We start from the raw sequence: 23,528 nt of genomic DNA, 5'->3' as shown, positions 1-23,528 counted from the left end.
AATAAGAACAAAGTTCCCAGTTCAGAATACTATAATGATAAAACCAGGATTCTTAGTAATGTTATTCATTGCCACCATTAAACTTAACTTAGCACAAATTAAGAGAAAATTAATACATTTGCTTTGCATGTGAAAATATTAAATTTCAATAATTTGGGTACCACCTCAGGGCTGCATAAAGATCTGAAAATTCATGCCATAATTTACTAGCTTTTTAAACTGGACAAAAGGATCTCAAAACACAAGTTCAGCTGTATCACAGTAATCCCTGTAATTCACGGCTCCGTGAATTGGCAGCAGCGGCAGCAGAAATGGCACCAGCCAAGGGGATGATTTTAGGTGAGTAACCTAATCATGCACGTGCACAAATAAAGTTGTGTGTGCTCGCCCGCTGCTTACGTAGCCCAGTTGCTAGCGAGCTACGGCTGGGAATTGGGGACACCTGCCTTAGCTGACATAGGAGAAGACAAATTCACAATAGATCTCAGAGAAGCCTTATGTAGAAGACTTACCTGAGTTTTGAGTGTGATCTTTTCCTTCGAGATTTTGAACTAGATCTGGATTCTGAACGTGAATGGGAACGTGATCGACCACCTTTTCTTTCAATGCTCTTTCCAGACTCTGAGAGAAAAAACGACTTTGCAGTGTAAGCTCAGAATATTTAAAGATCCCAGTTAACAATCTGGCACAAGTGGAATGTACCACATATATTGCAAGGGGCCTACTCTCTGCACATCTTCCTTCTTTGCAAAAATCCTTCAGAAACATCCAAGAAAGTCATTGCATATATTCGTTGAGTGCAGCCATCCTGCAGCAGTACACATAAACCAGATAATTATAAACAGCTAGCTAAATAAGGAATGGGCTTTGTTGCTGCCACAATGCACAAGATTAAAACATGTTTGGTAAAACTGATTTCAGACAGAAAACACACAAAATCTGTTAGAATTTTGAAAAGCTATGCAGAAATGCACATGAATAGCACTGGAATTTTATTATCAAAGCATTGCTATAATTAAGTAATCTTCAAATCTTTAAGAATATAATGGACTCAACCTATATGAAAGGCAGTAATTCTAGAAAATAAAATTTTGTTCATTCAGTTTTTATGTTGTAGCTAATAACATGAAATAATAGAGTGATTCATAATGTATGTTCATTACTATTCTACAAACTTAGTTAAATGGCTATGTTGTTTAAGGTCACTATTTTTTTTTTGCATTGTTTATTGAAAATGGACTGACTAGCTGTTAGCCATATCAACAAAAACTACCAAGGTAATCTGTATGATGTTTTCTTTCATTTTTAAAGATTATCACATATTACCCAAAAAAGAACAAGGATGCTAAGGATCAGAATTTCTTTTTCTTTGTAAGTTACTTAAGAAAATTTCCTGGATTGATATTTGTTTCTCGGATAATCTGCCAACTACTTCAGTAATTTTCATTACAAAATCAAGTTATCTCTAGACTTTGCCTGTCACTTGCCTTCTCATGTTCTGGTAAATGACTAATTTTAACTGCATGGATTATTTTAGTAGTTTTGATAAAAGCGAGTGCTGAACAGGTGAAATAATGGTAGTTTTGACCTTTTTCTAATTATTATAATTTTCTGATGATTTTGGGTATTACTACTACTTCAATCAATTTAGAAGTATCCTCTAAATCCCAGTACCTAAAAGTGAAAAAGCAGAGCGCATTACTTATCTGCACTCAAAGAAAACAATGATGTTCCCAGGAAAAGTTATACCTCAACACAAAATAATGGAGCTGAAAACCATAATGAGAAAGAAGTCCAAAAAAGAAAGAAAAAAGTAGGGAAACAGATCAGGAAGTAAGAAGAATGAAAAATCTGAAAGAAGAATTAAGGAGACCAGAGAATGGGGCCAACAAAATAGTACTTTTTAAAAAAACTATTAAAACTTATTCAATACTCTGACATTAAAAAGCAGTGCTATCAGGTACCTTAGCTGCACATTCTTGATTATAAAATACTAAGCCACTCATCAAAATTACTGAGTCCATCCAAGAATTCTGCCCAGGATAGCATCTCCCTGTTTCCTAGAAGAAGAAAAAATGCTCCACCAAATGTACATGCCCGGAGTTAGCCCAGTGGAAATACAGGGCAAGGAAAAGCCTACCTGGCTCAATAGCAGCTGATATAAAAGACTGAGCTTCCCGTACTCTCTTCATCACTTCCTCCAACTCCTTTGCAGCAGCTTGTGGCGTCATTTCAGGCGGCTTCACTATTGCATTATTGGAGTGATTTATTCTAAATTAAACCACACATTGTATTTAGTTATTTCACTGCATCTATGCATATGCTTTATTTTATTCTTTTTTTTACTGTGCAACCGAGTAGAAAATGGACTCATGCTAATAGCTCGCGAATGGTTTGGACTAGACTCCAAAACAATGACTCTGACAGATAAAACTACTGGGTTTTTTTTAATCTTATTATTCCTTGAGAAATAATCAGGCTTTTTTTTTGCATATTATGATTAAGGGGGGGGGGAAGGGTTAAAACTATCAAGAGATACATTTTACATAAAAGCCTGTCCAGTTGTGTCCAACTCTAGGCCACAGTGCTCATCTCCGTTTCTTAGTCGAGGAAGCCAGTGTTGTCCGAAGACCTTTTCTGTGGTCATGTGGCCAGCATGGCTATACACCAAAGGCGTACAGAACATGGTTACCTTCCCACCAAAGTGTCACCTATTTATTTGCTTGCATTTTGTGCTTGCTTTCAAACTGCTGGCTGGGCAGGAGCTGAGGCAGGAACAGGAGTTCACCCCATTGCACAGGCTGTCGGCTTTCCAGCTGACAAGCTCAGCATCTTTAACTGCTGAGCCATCAAGCCCCCCTCAAAAAAGCCTATAGCTTTTAGCAATTACTTACCCTGCTTATTCCTCCTCTCAGCTGACAATATAGAAAACTAATTTGAAAAACATGGTACAAGATAGACCTGAGACCTGCTAGTAAAATACCTTTGAACTCAGATGTTTTTCTTCTTCCCCTTCTGTCAAATCAAAATCCCGTAACTCCTTAACCCTTTACATCACTCTCTAATTTAACTAGATCACATCTAATTGTTTTGTAAGCTTCCTTTTTTCTCTCCACCTTAATTTCCTAAGAATGCATGCAGATCTATCCAAAGCCCAGAGGCATTTTGACTATAAAGATACCATTTAGCTTCACCCTACTGCTTCCTTTTGATGAGATCCAAGCAAAATATTAAATTAGCATAGCATTTTAAATTTTATTAGATATTAAGAGAACACTTCTTGAATGTAAAAAGAGAATGTGGGAATGATGTTTGTGGCCAGTTGCCTATCCCTGTACAAATAAGATGAAAACAAAAATGAAGCCATTAAGCTGCCTCTCATCTGCTTTTTCAAAATAAGCCTTTATTCTCTAAATTAAATTAGAGACATCTAAGTTTTACAGCATTTAACATGGTGCTTTCCAGAGAATCTACAATTTCCAAGACTCTCAATCAGCACAGTGAATTTTGTTCAAGATCTCTAGCACAGAACAGGACCCTATCAATTTAGTACAGAATTGGGTCTCAATTTAGAAGTTGCCTTTATGAAAATATAATATATACATAGTGGGGGTGTTCTCTCAGATTTTCATAAAAGCATCTTTCCATTCACATTTTATGAAATATTTATAGTTGGAGATGGCAAGTATGAACTTCAACTTCCCACAGGCCGACCAAATTCTCTGTGCTAAATCCCCAACTTATAAGTTGGGCTTCTGTCCAAAGGCTATTTATTAACTATAGCAAATGTATTACTTGTTTCATTTTGAGTAAAGTCAATGAATTACCAATAAAAACATTTGCATTTTCCCCATAGACATACAGCAGAACTATTTGTTAAGCGTGTGCAATATATTGCTTAAGTAAACCCATGGGACTTGCACAAAGTTTGTGGAAATGCATATGAATTTTCCTATGAAGAATATGTATGTATGTATTATGCTAGAAATAGGCAACCTAATACTCTCCAGATGTTTTGGACTACACCTCTTACAAACTCTTTCCATTCTGGCTAATGTTGATAGAAATTGATTATAAAAGTGTGTTTTTCTTACTTCAATGGTCTGTCTCCAAACACAACTCCATTAAAGGCAAGAGCTCTAGGTACAGAATTCTGGTCAGCAAATTCCACAAAGGCAAAGCGTGTTGGCTGGGTTTCGTCACCTGCCATCCGCACAAACTTTACTTCTCCAACTTGCTTGAAAAACTCAAGCAACTGATCAGCTGTTGTAGTCTGGGGGGGGGAAGCAAACAACTCAAATTAAAAATAACTTGTAAACTTATTTGATTCTGCTTATTCTGATCATGCCAACTACAATGTTAATTTTTGTCACCATAATGGAACTGCAAAAGAACACTATCTTGAATACCAATGAAAACAACATCTTGAATACCAATAGCAAGAAATAACACTTCTATTTCCTTGATTTCTAAATAATAACACCTTAAAGATTTTGTTTTAATTTATCTGACTTATTAGCATGGAGTTTTCTAATTGTCTGCTTACCCCAGAATGAAATGACAACAATGATTATTTGGTGAGTATCTCTTTGAAAAATATGAACATACACATATACATATACTGTAATAGTCTCTTTGAAATTATTTATAATTTTATAACTTTATAATTTTAACATTTTTAATCTTAAATCAAATTTAATATTTTAAATTTTATATACTGTTTAAATGCTGATTTTATACTGTACAACTCTCAGAGTCCTTCCTTGAGGGAGTAACTGAAAGAGTCAGTAAAGGATATATGGGTGATGAGAAGTTCTATATATCCTTAAGATGAAGTCAAGACAACATTTAACTACAGCAAGTTTTGGTTTTCAATGTTTCTCATACGCACAATTAAAAGAAAGATTTAATACAGATAAAACAGTAATGGAGATTGAATAACTTAATATGGAATCTGAAAACTAATGGTGTACAAATGGACATGTGATTGCAAAACTCTACAAACTTTGTTGAAATTTAAAACTGAAGAGGAACAAGTCAAGGACTGCATAATAAAATGGTTACAATATACAGATGGATCAGTGGAAGAGAGTGGAAATAAAGAAACTAAAATTTACAGTATATTATACTTTAAAATATTTTTAATAATCTATATTATTGCTCTTAAAATAACAGAAAAATAAAAAGCAAAATAAAATACATATATTATAAAAAAATAACAAGTGCTTAAAAAAGTGAAAAAATACATCAAAAATAAAATATAGCATTAGAACAAGTTATTCTACATACATTATCTAATAAATATATCTATAAGCACATATACTCATGTATGCTTACTTAACTTACTGTAACCTATTCTAATTTGTATTAGAATATTTCCTTATATTTATATGTACAAAGTCTATGTCTATAGGCAATCCGTTCATAAGTAATTTAAGATACAATTTTTACAGAATGATGTACCAATGGTATTTGACACCAGAGAAGTTATATAACATGTATAAGACATATAGCCAATGTGAAAATGAGATGTTACTACTTTTTCAATGCTCCGTTTTATTGATTTTGCTGTCTATTGGGATTATTTTAGTTTGACTGTCTACTTGATTAAATGTTTTTAGCTGTTTTTATATTTTCTCCAGAGCTTTGTATGCCACAGAGTCCACTGGAGTTGGATGGCAAAAAATAGGGGGGGGGGGGGGGAAGTGTGTATGTGGGGACAAATACATATAATAATGCATTATCCTCATAAAGATCAGATTGGCTCCAACTTTTCAGTCTAGCCCAGGGGTAGGCAACCTTGGCTCTTTTATGACTTGTGGACTTCAACTCCCAGAATTCCTGAGCTAGTATGGCTGGCTCAGGAATTCTGGGAGTTGAAATCCACGAGTCATAAAAGAGCCAAGATTGCCTACCCCTGGGCTAGCCTAAGACCTTAAAAACTTGGTTTTGCCCCTGGACTAGAGGTGAACCCATGGAGTTGAGCCCAGGTATTGGTTATGCATCTCTTTTTAACCCAGCTGTTGTTTTATATGTTCCATTTTGGGTGTTTTTTTTCTATTTTTGTATTTTTAAATACTGTTAACCAGCCAGAATCATGAATTTGGGATGGGCAGCCATGTAAATTAAAATAATAAATACATAAAATATTGCTACATTGGTGCGTTATTAGAACTGCCACTTAGCAACAGCAGTTCTGACATCAGAACAGCCATCATTAAACAAGGACCATATGAATCTTTATGCAAAGATCTCATGTCACTGTGACCTCTGACTTAACAGCTTTCCCAGACTTTGCTTATGTGAAAGACCAAGGTAACTGGATCTGATGGAGAGAATGTAGCAAACTGCAATTATACACAAGTGACAAAATAAGCAGTTATACTTTTTATTAATGTATTCTTCTGTAATAGAAATGCTTACCTGGGAATTCAGGTTTCCAACATATACAGTCCTTCTAATTTCATCAATCTTGGAAGGATCCACATTGCCCATAATGGGTGGCTGGGGTATGTCTCCAATGGCTGTAATGTTATGATCCAATGTTGCTGCTGGTATAGCTCCTAGTGGACCAAGGGAAATTCCTATCTGTAAATAGAAAATAGGGAAATTTCTATAAACAAGCATAGGGTCTTTCTTCTGCTTTGGATCAATAAAAAAATTATTTAAATTATTTAAAATTATCCGAAAACACTACATACTGAAAACACTATAAAAAAGTACATCTTCAGTTTTAAAAAATGAAGGAATAATTCTTTGAACTTCTGGGCAATAAGGCAATATTGTTAGCAGAAAAGAATGTACAAAGACTGAATAATAGAAATACTGCAAAGCTTCAATCCTTTTAAAGCCAGAAACTTTAGCAGCTTTCTATGCAAGACAGCACCAATCTGTAAAAATTCTAGCTTTAACATTACTTTTTTTCTTTCTATTTTCTTCTGGTCCTCTTTGCTAATATAGGCTTCTGGTGAAGACTAAATCTTGCTATATTAAGGATGTTGGACTTATCCTAATAAATGCCCCACCTTACTTTGGATTTTAACACATTAGTTTGTTTAAAAGCCATCCCTACCATGGACCACTTACCCAAAATGTAACTGAATCAGCTGCATTATTACATCCACCATTACTTACTGAACTCACGGGAGGCGTTGGTATAGGAAGCAACCCTCCACCAGGAATCAGACTTGTTATTGTTGGGGCAGGAGCTAAGAGAGAGAGGGCTTTGGCTTCATCTGGAATTTTACCTGAAGAGCAAAATGGTTTTGTTACCAAAAGTAAGGCCACCTTTCAAATTTTATTCTTCTACTTACTATTTCCCTTCAACTTAAATATAATAAATGAAAAAAAAACTACAACAGCCTTTTAAAAAAGCAAAACAACACACATTTTTCTTTCCCATACTCCACTAGGAACAGTAAGTGAGCAAAACTACAATCTCATTACCGGATTTTTACTTTAAAAACTGTACAATGAGTAGATAATTATTTAACACTTTGAGCTATGGGTCACCTGTACTGGAAACTTAATGTTCATGAACCAAACGATATCAAGCATGGACGCTTTCGCAGGACGTTGTTTCACGGTGATCGAAAGGTGTGTTACACATGACAACCGTTCGTGTTGACTGCATCACTAATAGCACACAGAACATCAGATACAGAAAAGAAGAACATTTTTTAAAGTTTAATCCCCAGAAATGGCAAATAACCAAATCAGTCAAAAAGAAAAAAGAGGAAACAGGAGTGTGCTAAGCAAAAACTGGCCTTTTCTTCGGCTGTAAGTGGCTGTGAAAAATATTGCCAGTTGATCACCAGTTCTCAATCTGGTACAACAAATCAAGCAAGGCAAGAAACATAATGATTCGTAGCGTAAGTACTTTGACCTAACAAGGCTCACAGTTCTGTAGCATTATGAGGGATAGTGTAATCTAGACTTTACAAAAATATTTACTTGATCACTGACACAATGTTTGTTATATCTGCATAGTGTCAGTGAAACAGATCACTGTTGTTTTTACAAGATGACAAGGAGATTTTGTCTCTTGCTATACATATTTAGGGAGCAAGGCTTACCTCAATAAAATTGCTCAAGTTCTTAACTCAGAAATGCTTCACATTACGGATTGAACATCAGGATAAAAATACTTTAAATAATTAAATAAAAATTATTTTACACTATGGTTATCTATATTTAAATAATGGTTACTACTGCATTGATCTTCACTGAAAATGAATTTATACTACTCTTAAGATGCTTTACAGCAGCTAACTACTATATTTGTGGATTATGCCCAAACAATCCAAAAGTAAATATTTTAAGCACAGACTAAGCCAGATATTACACACTAAAGATGGCAAAGTATTCTGCCAAGGAGCCACCACTGTCTGAAGTAACTGTTACTTATTAGAGTAAACATAAGAATTTAAGTCAATCTGGCCTCAGAGATCCATTATCTAGAATTATAATGGCATTTATAATAAGAAAAAATACACAGTATTTTTTATTATTTCTTATTTTAAAAGCCTCACCAAGTAATCCACTAATGCTATAATCTTGATGTTCCATTAAAAAGCCAAAGATATAACGTAGATAACAATGCAGATCTCCATATTAAGCTCAAAAAAGATATTCCACTTCAAAAAGGGGAAGATGTTTCTGATGTTAAAAAGCTGCCTGAAGATCTACATTAAACTTTCTGGCAGTTTGAGTTTTTGAATGATATAATTTAAAGCTTTTTATATATAAAAGTTGAAACACTGCAGACTTTAGCTGACAGGAAAGAATAGACCAGCAACATAAAAACCATATTACACTTTCACTTGATTGAATGGATTTAAAAATAATAGAATCTTGACCGAAATGGTAAGTGGGCTGCATTTAAATGAAAGTATTTCAAACCCAATTCCCTATCGTTCTATAGGCCCATAGAATTCAATTGCACATTCCAAAATAAATGCTTATAAACTGCAGTCTTCCATGACTGTATCTAATTGGGATTTCCCCTACTGATAAAAGACGTTTTAATCCAATAGAGATATCCATCAATCAAAAAGGGAAGTAACTAATTTTCAATGGTTTTCCTCACCCCTGTAAATTTCCTCATTCCTGGAAGCAGTATGGGAAATGATACAAGAAGTGAAAAGTCATAAAGTAGCTTCTCTCACTTAATTAAGGAACTTTTGATCAGTGGGTGGCCAAGTAAATATAACAGCATAGCAACTTATAGTAAATACCTAACTTTCTAAGCTATCATACCTACATGTTACTAAGTTACTAGAAAACAAGCCTCTTTTCAAAAAGCAAAAAAATGAATATCTATCTTCAAAACTAAAGAAAATAAAAGATTTTTTAAAAACATCTGCTACGGGAGAAGGGCGGTATATAAATTGAATAAATAAATAAAATAAATAAATATACTTATATCCAGAAAGGGCCCAACTGTACCTCACTGAACTTGTGCAAGACTCAAAGTTTTATTTCAGTAAATTATTCCAGACTAAATATAACTGCATGTTTTCGGTATAATCATAAAAAGGTAAGAATGAAAATTCATAAAAATGTATTCCAAGTTATTTTTGCAAAGAACTCCTTAAGTGCACAACACTCAGCACTGGTGATGGCTGAAATGATACTTAAAAGCAATGATGTAAAGCATGGAGATGCACAAAACGGTTTTTACTCAGAACTAGACTATGTCAGGGACACGGTGGCTCAGTGGGTTAGGACGCTGAGCTTGTCAATCAGAAGGTCAGCAGTTTGGCAGGTCGAATCCCGAGTGCCACGTAACAGAGTGAGCGCCTGTTACTCGTCCCAGCTTCTGCCAACCTAGCAGTTCGAAAGCACGTAAAAATGCAAGTAGAAAAATAGGGACCACTACAGTGGGAAGGTAACAGCGTTCCGTGCGCCTTTGGCGTCTAGTCATGCCGGCCACATGACCACGGAGACTTCCTCGGACAAGTGCTGGCTCTTCGGCTTTGAAACGGAGATGAGCACCGGCCCCTAGAGTCAGAAACGACTAGCACGCATGTGCGGGGGAACCTTTACCTTAGACAATGTCATTTTAAACTGATTAGTAACTCTACCTACTACTTTCAATCTATGCAATTTAATTGTCAATTTAAAGCTGCTATCAAAAGTTTTAGCCCCTTACTTTAGGCCACCTTTATATTTCTAAATAATTTGTAGTTCTAGCATAGATCCTGCTGGTCCATTAGATCAATCAAAATTTCTAGTAAGATCTACTGTTAATTATGTAATTCCCTATTTATTCATAAAATTATCAGAACACAGTAAAATATTTTTATTAAAGAAAAAAGATATGCAAAACAATGATAAAAGATGCCAAAAATAATTTGTGAATTCTCATCCCTGTTGCAAAAAAAAAAGTAACAAAAGGTATTGTTCTTGGAAAGTTTCTGTAGAAAATATTCAAATTCTATGTGTCTGTTAATCCAAGATAGACTGTCATAATCATGTGCCAAGATGCAAGAAAAAAAAAGAGATGCTTGTCACCTTCTCACAGAATGCTACAGTGAAGAGAAGACAATATACAAAACAAACACTGGTCAGCACAAGGTTATTCTGAGTATTCCCTATTTTTTTTTAAATTTGTTACAGAAATTAGTATATTGAATATCAAAATTAAATAAATAGAAAACCTATTAGTCTTGAAATAACATTAGCCTTCTCGACATATATCATATTACCGATATATTTATATACTCTGCAGTTCAAATCTCAATGGGAAATCTCAACAGGCTTGCATAAAACGTAGACATGAAGGAGAACATTTGCTCAAATACATATTTTGAAAAGTAACAGAGAGATTCAGGGTGGGAGCATTGGGATAGGAAAGTTTCTGAAGACATTTCAGAAGAAATGAATACTTCAAAACTAAGTCCAGAGAAAGCAATAATATAGAAACTGAATTATATGGAGATAATATAAACAATTTGATCACTTCATTTGATAATCAACATAGTCCTAATTAAGAGAAAGTATTTCCACTGATTTCAAATTTTATAAACTTAAAATTGCACTTACAGTTTAAATGCAAAATCTAAACTGACTTTAGGATTATGTCAGCTCTTACTGACACAGTATTAGTTCCACAGGATAAGTTTAAAATGAGTTATGAATTCCTGTAACAGAACAGCATTTTTACAGAACTGAAAAACCAGTTCACAAGTAGAAACAAAAGAATTACAGCAAGAAAGGGACAAAATTAAAAAAAAGAAGAAGAAAAATAAAGCAAAACAAAATAATAAAACAGAGACAGGGCGTCCATCTTCTGCAGGCCAGACTTCGTTCTCATTTCCCCCATGAAGTTGTCACTTGGCGGCAGGTTTAGTGGCATGGCAAACAATGCCTAATTCAGGCAAGTGTAACAGGTCTGCCTTGGCCAGTCTAGTCATCTAATAATGCACAAATATCACACAGAGAAAACATACAAAACCAAATTAATAGTCAAAATCCATCTACCAGAAAATGTGGACATAAAAGTTTAGAATGATGATTAAAGGTGGTATCAGATGTATTTCAATCTCGTCTTCTCTCAAACTAGACCAAAGTCAGAGAGAAATCTCAAATACACATAAAATGAGAAGAGGACCATGCATTGTGACAATGTGATGTTTCACTGTATCCAAAATCACAAAGTTACCGGTAGTCATGAAGTATGAATTATGTATTTGACATCATTTTAATATTCAGTGAAGCCATTGCCATGCAATGCTGAGAGTAATACCCTGACAGACAAGATGAACATTTTTAAAAGGTCTCAACATTCTTCCCTCCCCTTGTCTTTTTGTGTCTGGATTTTGTACAATAATAAATTCATAAATATTAGCTTTCACACCATTTGGATTTCCCCGTAGAAAGTAGATCAACAGAGCACTTGTGCTCTACATCCTATGTAACTCTCCACTTTTCATATGAAATCCAAGGAAGCTGCTGAGTTTGCTAATATACAAGCCTATGGATTTGATCTGAGCATTTTACTTTAATAAAACCATATGAATGACTTGTAATTAATCTCAAAATTTAAATAATTAAGACATTATATTTACCCAGCACTGACTGCAGAGGAATAGTTTTGCATACTTACTTTGGAATAGCTGCTAATAGGCTTACTTTTAGTAGGCTTATTGGTAAAATAATCCTTCCCAATCCAAGTATCTTTCCACTGTGTTTAATGAATTCCTCAAATTCTCAGCAAAAACAGCTGACTAAAAATTCTATTAACTGAAATTTAACATATCTGGGAAGTACAAAGTTGGGAAGATCATCACATAAATTCAGAGGTTTGGAAAAAAGAATTTACTCTGGAGGAAGGAGTAAATGCCAATGATTGCTGCATTCTCTTCAACTGTTTTACATGTATCGATTTTGTATCCCATGCAGTTAAATTGATAAGTTATAGACAAAATTCAAGCTGATAGATTATATGCATAATCCTTGCTGTAGTATCTTATTGACTTTATACCACATAATAGGAAATGCATTTTTAAAAATCTAATAACTCATTGAGGGAGGAATTATAACTTATCTAAGTGCCATTGTAATATATATAACTTCGCTTTCTGTTAATTCACATTATTGAGCCAAATATAAAGGGAGAGTATAGGGCTAAAGAACACCACTAAATCCTCTGCATTAGTCTAGTAGCAAAGAACTAAAGTTAGTAAAGAGAGATTTTTCAGTTTGAGAAATCTGTGTCTTTTTCAACTGTTTTTTGCATAATAACAAGTAGAAGAACAGAAATTGTCTTTTCATATGCTCTACTCCAGGCATGGAAACTCCACAGATACATGAGAGAGATATGGTACATTCTCTGTTGTATCCTTATTAGGAATCAAATATAAAAATACAAGTGAGATTATAATTTAGATCAGAAGTACAAGTCAATATATTAAGACTAAAAAATTCAAAGATGTACAATATGTAACCTTTGATAACTATGCTAGTTTAATGAAGCTACTCCAATATATTGTAGACAAAGGGAATACACACAATAAAGCAGTATTTTTATACATTTGCTCTTCCTGAATAAACCATATAAAATATCAGTACAAACAAAATGATTTAGTAAAAATCACATAACTTAACTTATTAATACTTTTGTCATCATTCGTATCAATTTTGTTTTTAAAATGAAATAAAGAAACTCATTTGTAATATTCTCTATCTAAATATGTGCACATTTTTGCACTAGAAAAAACCTGTTACTTAAAACAGAACTTTTCCACATTGTGTTCCCTGAAGTCAAAGTATATAACTGTAATATAATTAACATATTCCATTCTATATATAGTAATAGTCTGGTATAATGGTTAAAGCATCAGGCTAGAAACCAGGAAACTGTGAGTTCTATTTCCAGTTCAGGCACAAAGCTGGGTCGGTAATCTTGGGCCAATCCCTTTCTCTCAGCCCTAGGAAGGAGGCAGTGGCAAACCACTTCTGAAAAATCTTGCGAAGAAAACTGCAGGGCCTTCTACAGGCAGACAATGAGAATTAAACACGACTGAATGGAAGGAAAAAAAATCTGTATATATATTTGCTTTATTTTCTTCATGATACTTAATCAAAGATTTCACAGACTTAAGTTTATCAAGAATTGTGACAAAATTATAAGGACTAAGAAAAGCAAGTAAAGATGTAACAGCACCATACTTTTTTGATATTTGTATTTTAGCAAATAATCTTCCAAAGCCCAAAGAGCTATGAAGCTAATTTAAAACAAAAATAAAAAATGGACTTCGTAAAACAAACTTTCAGATTACACACAGACCTATCAAGGGAGCTTCCCATTCTACAGTCATTCATTAAAATGATAAACAAAAACTATATTAATTGGATAAAGACATTGCAAAAGAAAAATAAAAAAGTGAGAAAAATGGAGTGTTCCAGTAACAAAGGAAGCCAATAGACAGGCTGCGTAGAACTGCTCAGATGGTTTCTGGAAAGCAACAGTTTAGCATAAGCTAACAATGCTAAGATCAACAGAAAGGACTTTTTTAGATACATTCACAATAAATAAAAATGAAGATGGCAAAATACTAACAGATAAAGTAAATACAGCTAGTTTTTTTTCCCCAATGAACAAAAGAATTTTGTCAAGAAATTATGAAAAGCAGTAGGCTGAGATGCTTTAATCTGGAGTTGTACTCAGTAACCTAAATGAACCCTTTAAATTCTGTGGCTGAAGCTTGGGAATAACAGAAACATAGCTGGGGATCATCTTTTTTATTTTGAATGAGTTTAAATTTCCAGGGCCAGGTGAACTGCATGCTAGGAAATAAGTAATTGTCTTGAATTCCTCGAGAACTGAGCAACTGCCAGATGACTAGAGGAGAGACAATAATGTCCCTATCTTCAAAGAGAGGAAAAAGATTAAGAAAAGTATGTGCCAGTCAGAGTGACATCAATATTTAGGAAAATTTTGGAGAAGATTTTATTTTATTTATTTATTTAGTTATATTTATATACCGCCCTATTCCCTGAGGACTCAGGGCGGTTTACAGGGAATTAAAATCCAAAATACAAAACTTAAGAACCAAATTAAAAAATATTAAATTGGCCCTGTAGTCGATTAAAAAGAACCCCAAATTAAAATTTCTCCTCAGTCTGGGCCCGAGAGCTCGAAGAGCCAGGTCTTCAGGCCCCGGCGGAATGATCGGAGGTCGGGGGCAGTTCTCAGCTCCACCGGCAGATAAGAAATTAATTTGGAAAAATATACTTACCAAATGTTAGTACTGACAAATCTTGTCAAAGTAGCCTTATGTCATTGACTGAGTACTTCTTGAACACATTTTGGGAATGCTGTATATTTACAGCACAAAAATTTCAATAAGTAACCCATGACATTATTAGCAAGATAGTTAAGTAAGGACTGGGTGACAATGAAGCGGACACAGCTGGGTCATCATACTCAGAGTGTGCATATTGATGGTTGCTCATCAAATCAGAGAAGTACGGAATGCCACAAAGATCAGTCTTGTGTCTTCAACTCTTCAATATTTTTATTAATCACTTGGATGAAGAAAAGAAAATGCTTCTAAAATTTGCGGAGAATATAACACAATGAGCTAGCTAATGCCCCCAAAGTCAGTACTAAAATAAGCAATGAACTTGAGAGATTTGGGGAATGGTCTAAAAGTAAGAGAATAAAATTAATCAGAAATAAGTACAAAACTTTTCTTTAGGAAACAACCATTACACGTACAAGCATAGGATGGAAAATATATAGCCTGGGAATAATACTTATAAAAAGGCAAATATAATCTGCCTGAATCATGGCAAACACTCTTTCTACTTCTTTCTGTTTTGATTAGAATAGTTTAGTACTTCAAGGAGGATTCAAAGAGAGAAGAGCAATGAGGAACTAGAAACTACATAATACGAAGTGATATTGCAAAGATTGTACATGCTTAGACTTGAGGGTAAAAAACACAACCGAGGAAAAATATGATAGAACTCTTTAAATATCTGAAGGGATGTTACAAGAAATCAAATCAATTCTCTCTCATTCCAAAGACTAAATAACCAAAAAAAATAATTTAAATTTCAGAAAGGAAGACTTTGACTATTGGAAGAAACTTTGTAACAGCAAGAGCAGTTCATGAAAGGAACCAGATGCTGTTAATTCTACATTTTTAACTGATTTATAGAAAACAAAAGGCTGAGGATGTAAAGGCTGCAAATGTCCCTCCCTGAGTGAGATGGGCAGTCTAGAAACATAAAAAAATGGCAATGCTGAAATCAGTGGTGCCCAGCCTAGAAAAAGTAAGTCAGCCACCTCCAAGGGTCATCCTGTATCCCACCAAATAATTTTAATTCAGAAGGATAATATATGCCTAGAGTTTAAACTCTGGAACATAGCTACAGCTATAAGGTTGCACTGGGCAATCAACTGTTGAGTTTTGAAACATGCTGTGCCTTCACTGAGTGCCATTTCATTTGTATCCTCAATTTTGAATTATTTATATTGTTGTTCAAAATCTCATCTTTTAACATTTGCCTGAACTTTTGCCTGAATTAAAACCACCTGTAGTTTTCAGCTGCTGTTCCCAACTTTTTCCTTTCTACCAACAATGAACTATGAATGAATCATTAGTAATACCACTTTTCAAAATCCTCTCTTACCTGCAAGGCTATTCCACTTTCTTGCCTCTCTACTGAAGCTACAAAAGTGGCATTCAGGTATAAATAGTGAGCTAATAAAAACCAAAGCTAATGTAGGAATAACTGATTATATAAATATTTTGCAACACTACTATACAAAATAAATGTACCCTAATATTAACATAGTCCAATTAAGCCCATAGAACATCCCACAACTAAAATTCCAATGATATTAGAAGTAAATACAGGAATAGCTTTTTAGGCAGGCCTTTGCCTTGAAAATGGCATGGACATTAAAAAAAACCCTCAAGTTAAAATGGCTCAAACCTTATGCAATATCAGGGGTGTCAAGCTGCCAGCGGAGGCCACACCCATCCCAGCTCCAACAATGCAAAAAAAGTTGCGATACGTTGTGACACATCAAGTTTGTGTGGCAAGTTTGACACCCGTGCTATATATTATTTCTTATGGATGATTTGATTTCAGTCATTTTAAATATTCAATTTTTAAAATATTCAATTTTGAAATTATCTGACGCAATCTGGGGATCCTAGTGTGGTGCTGACCCCACTAGGTAACTATATAATATATCTTCTGTATCACTTTATTACTGGAAAAGATATGATACCTAGCTTGGAAGAATTACTCTATTCTACATAACTCATAATGAAAACTAAAAAACATGGTTTCTATTGCTGTAATGATGTGGACTCACTCTCATTTAATTAAAAACATATTTAGGACATTTTCAGAGATAACTATGCTTTCATCTGTATTGTTCAACTCACTTTTTCTAGGCAAATGGTGAACAACACATTTTGGAAGAAAAAGAATTAGTGAAAGAAACAAGTCTTCACCCTTATAAAAGTCTACATTACATTAAAGAAAGTATCCACATATTTTAGAACTAATTAAACACTGAAAATTTGTAGAATTCCAGGTAATATCTTCTCTTTCCTTTTATTGTTCTCCTTTATTGGAAGAACAGCAAATGCACATGCATCATCTGCTGCCCAATTGCTGAAAAAAACATATGGAACAAACTGACAGAGTGGAGACCACAATTTTTTTTAAAAAAAATATTGAAAATACCAACCTTCTGCGCAGGGCACAACTATCAGAGCTCTGTCAATAAAAACTGTGTTTGTTAGATGCTGGGCCACACCAACACTTGAAGACTCCCGAAACTTAATATAACATACTTTGGAGGAAAAAGCGAGTGGTGCATTGCTGCAAGAAAAAGAAACCAATTAGATGCTACAGTTTCATCTTTTTTTCAAGCTGTGCTCAAAGGCAATTATACCAAAAAAATAAATAAATAAAACCTATCTGTCTGATATCTTTTTAGTGCATCTTAGGCTGATATACATGGAATTTAATTACAGAAGATATTAGTTCTTCTCAGTGTTTTGTTTTTTTTTGTAAAAGAAAAAGGTGCCGGAACTCACACATGTCATACAACCCGCCTTGCCTACCCTACAAGGTTCCATCCAAAAAAGGTGCCGGGACTCCGTTCTGGGCGTTCTATGACAAAAAAAGCCCTGGTTCTTCTACAGATTAATTTATATGTGGTTAGGAATGAGACCTTCTAACCAACTTAGGCTGACCTTGAAAAACCACAGTTTAATCTATTTAGCTAACTTCTAGTTCCTAGGCCTAGACATTTCTATGAACTGAACTTAAACTGGAATAAAGATAATGCATTATGTGAAGTTCTATATGTGACTTATGAACTATAATTATGCTAAGAAATTTAAGAAATGGTTTAACAGAAACCATCAAAAAAAATTACCAAAATATACCTGACTTCTATGTCTTCTTTGAATGTCTTATTTCTTTCTTACATTATCACTCCTCCTTTGACATTAAACTTGCAGGATCATTTTTAATATTTTGACATAATATTTACAAAGTAAGCGTATTTCAGTCTATATAAAATGCTTCCAATTATCTTTCTCTGCACAGGTTGTAATCTTAAAAGGCTTAAAAAGCCTTAAATAACTATTTTGGGTTCAAATTGTGTGATACAATGTTGATAATCAAACTAAATATATTATTAATATTCCATATTTCGGTTACAAGGCCTGTCAAAACAGCCAAAAACAAGAAATTTTAATACATTTAGCCATTGGATTAATTGCAGACATGGAAGATCAAAATCTGAACTAGAATATTGTAGCCAATAGTAGCATCTCCAACATTATAGTGCTACCTATGATGGGTCCTTTGCATTGGCATTCAACTTTTAAAAGCTATTCATACATATTGCTAATTGCACAAATGGTTCGGTTTTAGCTTATGATTATTGCAAATTAGAAAATACTTAATAAAGTATGCATCAAAGTCTACAAATACTTTATTTATATTAATTATATTTCAATTAATTCAATTACTTATTAATCTGTTCACACTGAGTAAACAGAAAAGTGAAAAAAAAAATTTCAACATCAGTTAATTCAAAGTAATATATAATCAGACAAAATACCCTGAACTCAAAAATGGTAACTGGGTCTGAAATGGCAGAACTGTTAACTATCACAATGAATTAGGGTTAGCAGTAGAAAGATCATGGATAACTTTAGGTCATTTACTGAAGCAGTGAAATATGCAAATTCATATTCAGAAAACCATAAAAATGAAATCCAAAATTGGGCAACAAGAATGTATTTAGAGTTATACAATACTTCAACTGTGTGCAGTTTGAATTTGCTGAATAGAGATTGCTGTAAGCAGAAACTAAAAGGCTTTTGAATTCAAGAAAGAAACATTAAAGGTTGGTGACCAACAGTTTGTTTTTTCTTAAGAGGAGTATGGACAACCTGTTATCCATATGCAAAATCTCAAAATTCCAGGATCGTACCACTGGCATTTTGTAACAAAAAAGCTATTTTGGCAGAGCAAATTCTGGATATTTTACTGTTGAGTAATTGTCTCTTTCAGAGATGTCCCATTCCTTTCCTGCTATTAAATCAAAAGAAATATTAAAAAGGAATACAACTCTAAAAATTCTTTTTTCTAAAGCATCTTATTTTATCAAATTCTATTGTTTTGTAAACCTTGGTGCATTATTTGAACATACTGCACAAATCCAGCTAATTAAGATTTAATAATGTCATGGTTTACTGTGGCTTATGAAAATAACCAATAGAAAGTATTTTTCTATGTCCTGCGTATCAGAATCTCATAGGGAGATTGTTGGAAGGCTGGAACAGTCTATTTATAAAAAGTAAATGTTGATTTAAGTATATTTTGGCTTTTCTAATAAAACATTTCTGCATTCTATATTTTTACATGTCAAGAATTTAAAAATAAACTTAGTTTTTTATTGTTTACTGTTAAGAATAAATTACAATTAAGAGCTGGGAATAGCGAGGCCAAGATCAAAGTAAGAAAATTATTTCCTAAAATAAAAAAACCCTAAAAAACGAGAAAAAAGCAACGAGCAAAATGCTTCGATTAACTAGTATAGTAGCTCCATTTCTCATCTTAGTCAAAATTCTCTCTGCAGCTAGTGCACAGGTCTGCAACCCGCGGCTCCGGAGCCGCATGCGGCTCTTTCAGCCGTCTCCCAGTCCTCTGACATGTGCAGTCCAAAAAAAAAAAGTGGGACTAAAAAAGTTCAACCAATCAATTCAAATATGCAGGGTAGGTGCATATCTCGCCTTGGCTCCACTCTTCAGTCAAACCCTGTTCTGCACATGCGCGCATGTACACACATTTTTTGCGGCTCCCAGTTTTTCCTTTTGTGAGGGAACCGGTTCCGAGTGGCTCTTTCACTGTTTCAGGTTGCTGATCCCTGACCTATACTATACCTGTGCATTTGGTTTTTCTTGCCTAAATGTAGAAGCTTACTTTTTTCACCATTGAATTTTATTTTGTTAGATAGTGCCCAATGGTCAAGTCTATCAAGATCCTCCTGTATCTTAAGCCAGGGGTCCCCAACCCCCTGTTCATGGACCAGTACCGGGCCGCGGCATGCCAGCAACTGGTCTGCACAAAAAAAGCAAAGCCCCATCCATGGGATGCAGGCAGCACACAAAACCATCCCCACTCCTGTCAGCAGAAAAACCTTTCTCCATGTAACCGGTCCCTGGTGCCCAAAAGATTGGGGACCTCTATCTTAAGCCTATCTTCTGAAGTGTTGGCTATTCCTGCCAGCTTGGTGTCATTTGCAAATCTGATGAGTTCCCCATCTATTCCCTCATCCAAATGGGGCACCCCAGTACACATTTCCCTCCATGTAGATGCAGTTCCATTGTGGACCATACACTGAGTACTGCGTTTCAGCCAGCTACGAATTCATCTGGTGATGATGCTGTCTAACTACAACTTGCCTTTTTTAGGAACATTCTCTTATGTATATTTTCAACCTTACATATTATTTCTGATCTAAAAAGAATATTAATAAGCCCTAAGTACTATGGCTATTTTAAGTAAGTTCTTATCCTAGAAGTTATCAGTGGTTGCTGCCTCTTGGCCATCTTAAATCCTACTCAATGTTTTCAAATTCCAAATCTTAATAGCACTATAGACTTTATTTTCTGTGATCATCACTTTTTATCAAGTTCAAAACTCTGATTTCAGAGTCCTTACTGAGACTCAGCAAGGAGAAACAGTGGATCAATCATTAGTAACTGAATTTAAACATAAACCCTTGTCCATCATCTGACAAACATTCAAAAAATAAAATAAAAAAACTCAAAAGGTGGGCTCGATGAACCATTAGGGTTTTTTTCTGATGTCAGTTCTCTATGTTTTTATGTTTCCTTTTCTGTGGAATGCCCTTCATCAGAATTAAGTCTACAGTCTCTTCTAATATTCAGGAAGCTTTTAGGCACATGACTTTTTCAATGCCAGATCAGTGAAGCAACAGAAAAGCGTGCATAATTACATAAATATTTGATTTTGTATATAGAATTCTTAACCTTAATGTTTATCTTAATAAAAAGAACCATGTCTGCTATCAGTGACATGTTTGCTACCTTTTATCACAGAGCACATTCACATGCAGAATTCTAAGTACTTGATTATAACATGTTAAGGGTCAGAAATGTTTGTGGTAAACCATAACAATTCACCTTCCCTGAACACTATAGAAAGACTGTAAGATATGTCAGGATTTTAGATTTTACATAAGGTGATACAGTATCTGTGACTGACCATGTTACAACATCCTAAGTGTACTGGATTGGCAGTTTAGCCCATGAAATTTCACTAAACCCTGTTCCAATTAAGGAAGGACTGCAGCTCTACAGGGACGTAAGGTTGATTGAAATAAGGCTGATTACCAAGTAACTGCACAATAGAATCAATTAAAGCGGCTGGATGAACTGAGAGGGAGAAGTCTGAGAAGGAGCTAGAGGGCTTCCCTGCCGTTATCTTTTCAAAGCCAAACTAACGAAGCTCCAACGGGCTTCTAACAAAGAAGCGCTAACCTCAAAAATCGGAGGCATTTCTCACAACACTGAAAAGGAAAAGAATGGCAGGACTGAGACGAAACCGGCCATGGTAAAGAGTGAAAAAATATATATCCGTGAATAGGTGCCATCTTCACTCCGAGCAACAATCCTCACAGAAAGTAAAAGCCTCAAAACGGAGCTACGACTAACCACTCACAAGCAAAATGGAGGGCGCAACATCCGGTCAGTTTATACACACACACATATATATTTATATACCCCGTTTCTTAAAAGACAGTCATTCCCGCCATTCTCTATGGCTTCCCGGGCCTCACTTACTCCGGAGGGTAAAGGCGCAACTCCTCAATGTCACCTAGGAAACCGAAGAGCGTCCGCATCTGCTCACTAGTAACCGCGGAGGATAAATTAGTGACTTGAATAACCGAAGTAGGAGTTAAAGGAAAGCCGAGGGGGACCCCGATTCCACCGCTGTTCATCATGATGGCGGCAATTTCTCTATCTGACCAAGCCAACGCACGTAAGAGAGGAGACGGAAATTACCATAGAAAAGGCGTCTTTTCCTAGAGTATATATACGTTGCGATGTTTCCGTTCACGTGGTATTCTCTGAGGTGAGAAGCGTTAGAGCCCTTGCTCTGCGGGTGTGGCTTGCCTGGGGATATTTGTTTTGTAGAGGAGGGAGGGAGGGAGTCGCTATTTTGGACTGTCATTGTTAAGCAGTGGTGATGAATTATCTCAATACTATTGAAACTCAACTCCAGCACGTCTGAAAAGGGACAAGTTGGAGAGGACAGTTCTGTGGTCAAGGTATACCTAGTACAGGGGTCGGCAACCTCGGCTCTTTTATGACTCGCGGACTTCAACTCCCAGAATTCCTGAGCCAGCATAGCTGGCTCAGGAATTCTGGGAGTTGAAGTCCGCGAGTCATAAAAGAGCCGAGGTTGCCGACCCCTGACCTAGTACAATAACCAATACACTGCGAAGTCCAACCTTTCCTCCCTCAAGCCCTGGCTTCGTTCTCCGAAAACCCCGCATGAAGCAAATTCACTGGTTGGTGCACGTGGGACCAGTGGCGGGAAGAGGGAGAGAAGGCGGTTGCAGGATATGACAACACGGCATTTTGTAAACTCTTGTGACAGTGAACCCTGTATTATTAAAGCCTTTATACTTAAGGCCTATTTAACCGTATTTTCTTTCTCGTCTCATATTTGATATAAATATATAAAGAAAATATCCTGAAGTCTAATGCAGGTGGATTTTTCATGCATACGGCTATGGCGCCAAACTGCTTCACGGCAGTAAGGTTTTTGTTTGCGGTCTTAGGTTGTATACAGCTTTAGATCAAGTTTTAAAAGCACATCCCAGGGCTGAGGCTCCTGCGTCAGCTTCAGCGCCATAGTACGTTCACCTCTTTAAATGTTAAGGCAGGGGTCTTCAAACTTGGCCCTTTTATGACTTGTGGACTTCAACTCCCAGAATTCCTCAGCCAGCAAAGCTGGCTGAGGAATTCTGGGAGTTGAAGTCCACAAGTCATAAAAGGGCCAAGTTTGAAGACCCCTGTGTTAAGGTTTGGGGATCCACTGCTCAATCTGATGACGGCAGATACATGACTGCGGACAAAACGAGGGCTGGTTTTGGCATGCTTCCAGACCTTTCGTGCTAATTTTGAGTACGCGCCCACAAATCTCACATAAAATGAACTCGTGGTTTATCAGTTGAATTCTGTATCTCGTCTTTTCACGGCTCCTTGAAAATCTAAGCAGTAATAGAATAACCGGGAAAAGCTTTCCAAAGCGGGGAAGGGCAAAAAGAAGGATCAGGCGTGGGATCCCAGAAACCATCGTTCTTTCGGTACTGGGATCCTCAGCAAGCTCCCCTCTCGATAGATTCAGCTCAATTCGGAGATGGTTTCAGGTCCCTAAGCAGCGTGGCAAATATTGGAGATTCCACTCAAATTTTGGACATTTCCCTCTGGGTCAGTCCT

At 35.5% G+C, this 23,528-nt stretch overlaps 1 protein-coding gene across 1 annotated transcript in view; it reads right to left on the bottom strand.

The window, feature by feature from the left end:
- The window catches only part of SREK1 (splicing regulatory glutamic acid and lysine rich protein 1), a 29,837-nt gene extending 7,772 nt beyond the window's left edge, over window positions 1-22,065 (bottom strand). The window contains exons 1-7 of the mRNA XM_081318386.1: window positions 21,864-22,065; window positions 17,222-17,355; window positions 7,135-7,247; window positions 6,424-6,588; window positions 4,095-4,273; window positions 2,141-2,271; window positions 513-621 (exon numbers count right to left, since the gene is read on the bottom strand). Coding sequence (XP_081174512.1) covers window positions 513-621; window positions 2,141-2,271; window positions 4,095-4,273; window positions 6,424-6,588; window positions 7,135-7,247; window positions 17,222-17,355; window positions 21,864-22,024 — 992 coding nt within the window. The 5' untranslated portion in view covers window positions 22,025-22,065. The remainder of the gene's footprint in view (window positions 1-512; window positions 622-2,140; window positions 2,272-4,094; window positions 4,274-6,423; window positions 6,589-7,134; window positions 7,248-17,221; window positions 17,356-21,863) is intronic.
- Window positions 22,066-23,528: the final 1,463 nt, after the last annotated feature.

The sequence above is a fragment of the Vipera berus genome, assembly GCF_964194415.1.
Source record: "Vipera berus genome assembly, chromosome: 2".
NCBI classification, from domain to species: domain Eukaryota; kingdom Metazoa; phylum Chordata; class Lepidosauria; order Squamata; family Viperidae; genus Vipera; species Vipera berus.
The sequence above is the reverse complement of the archived record's forward strand: the minus strand, read 5'-3'. Positions and strand labels throughout refer to the sequence as shown.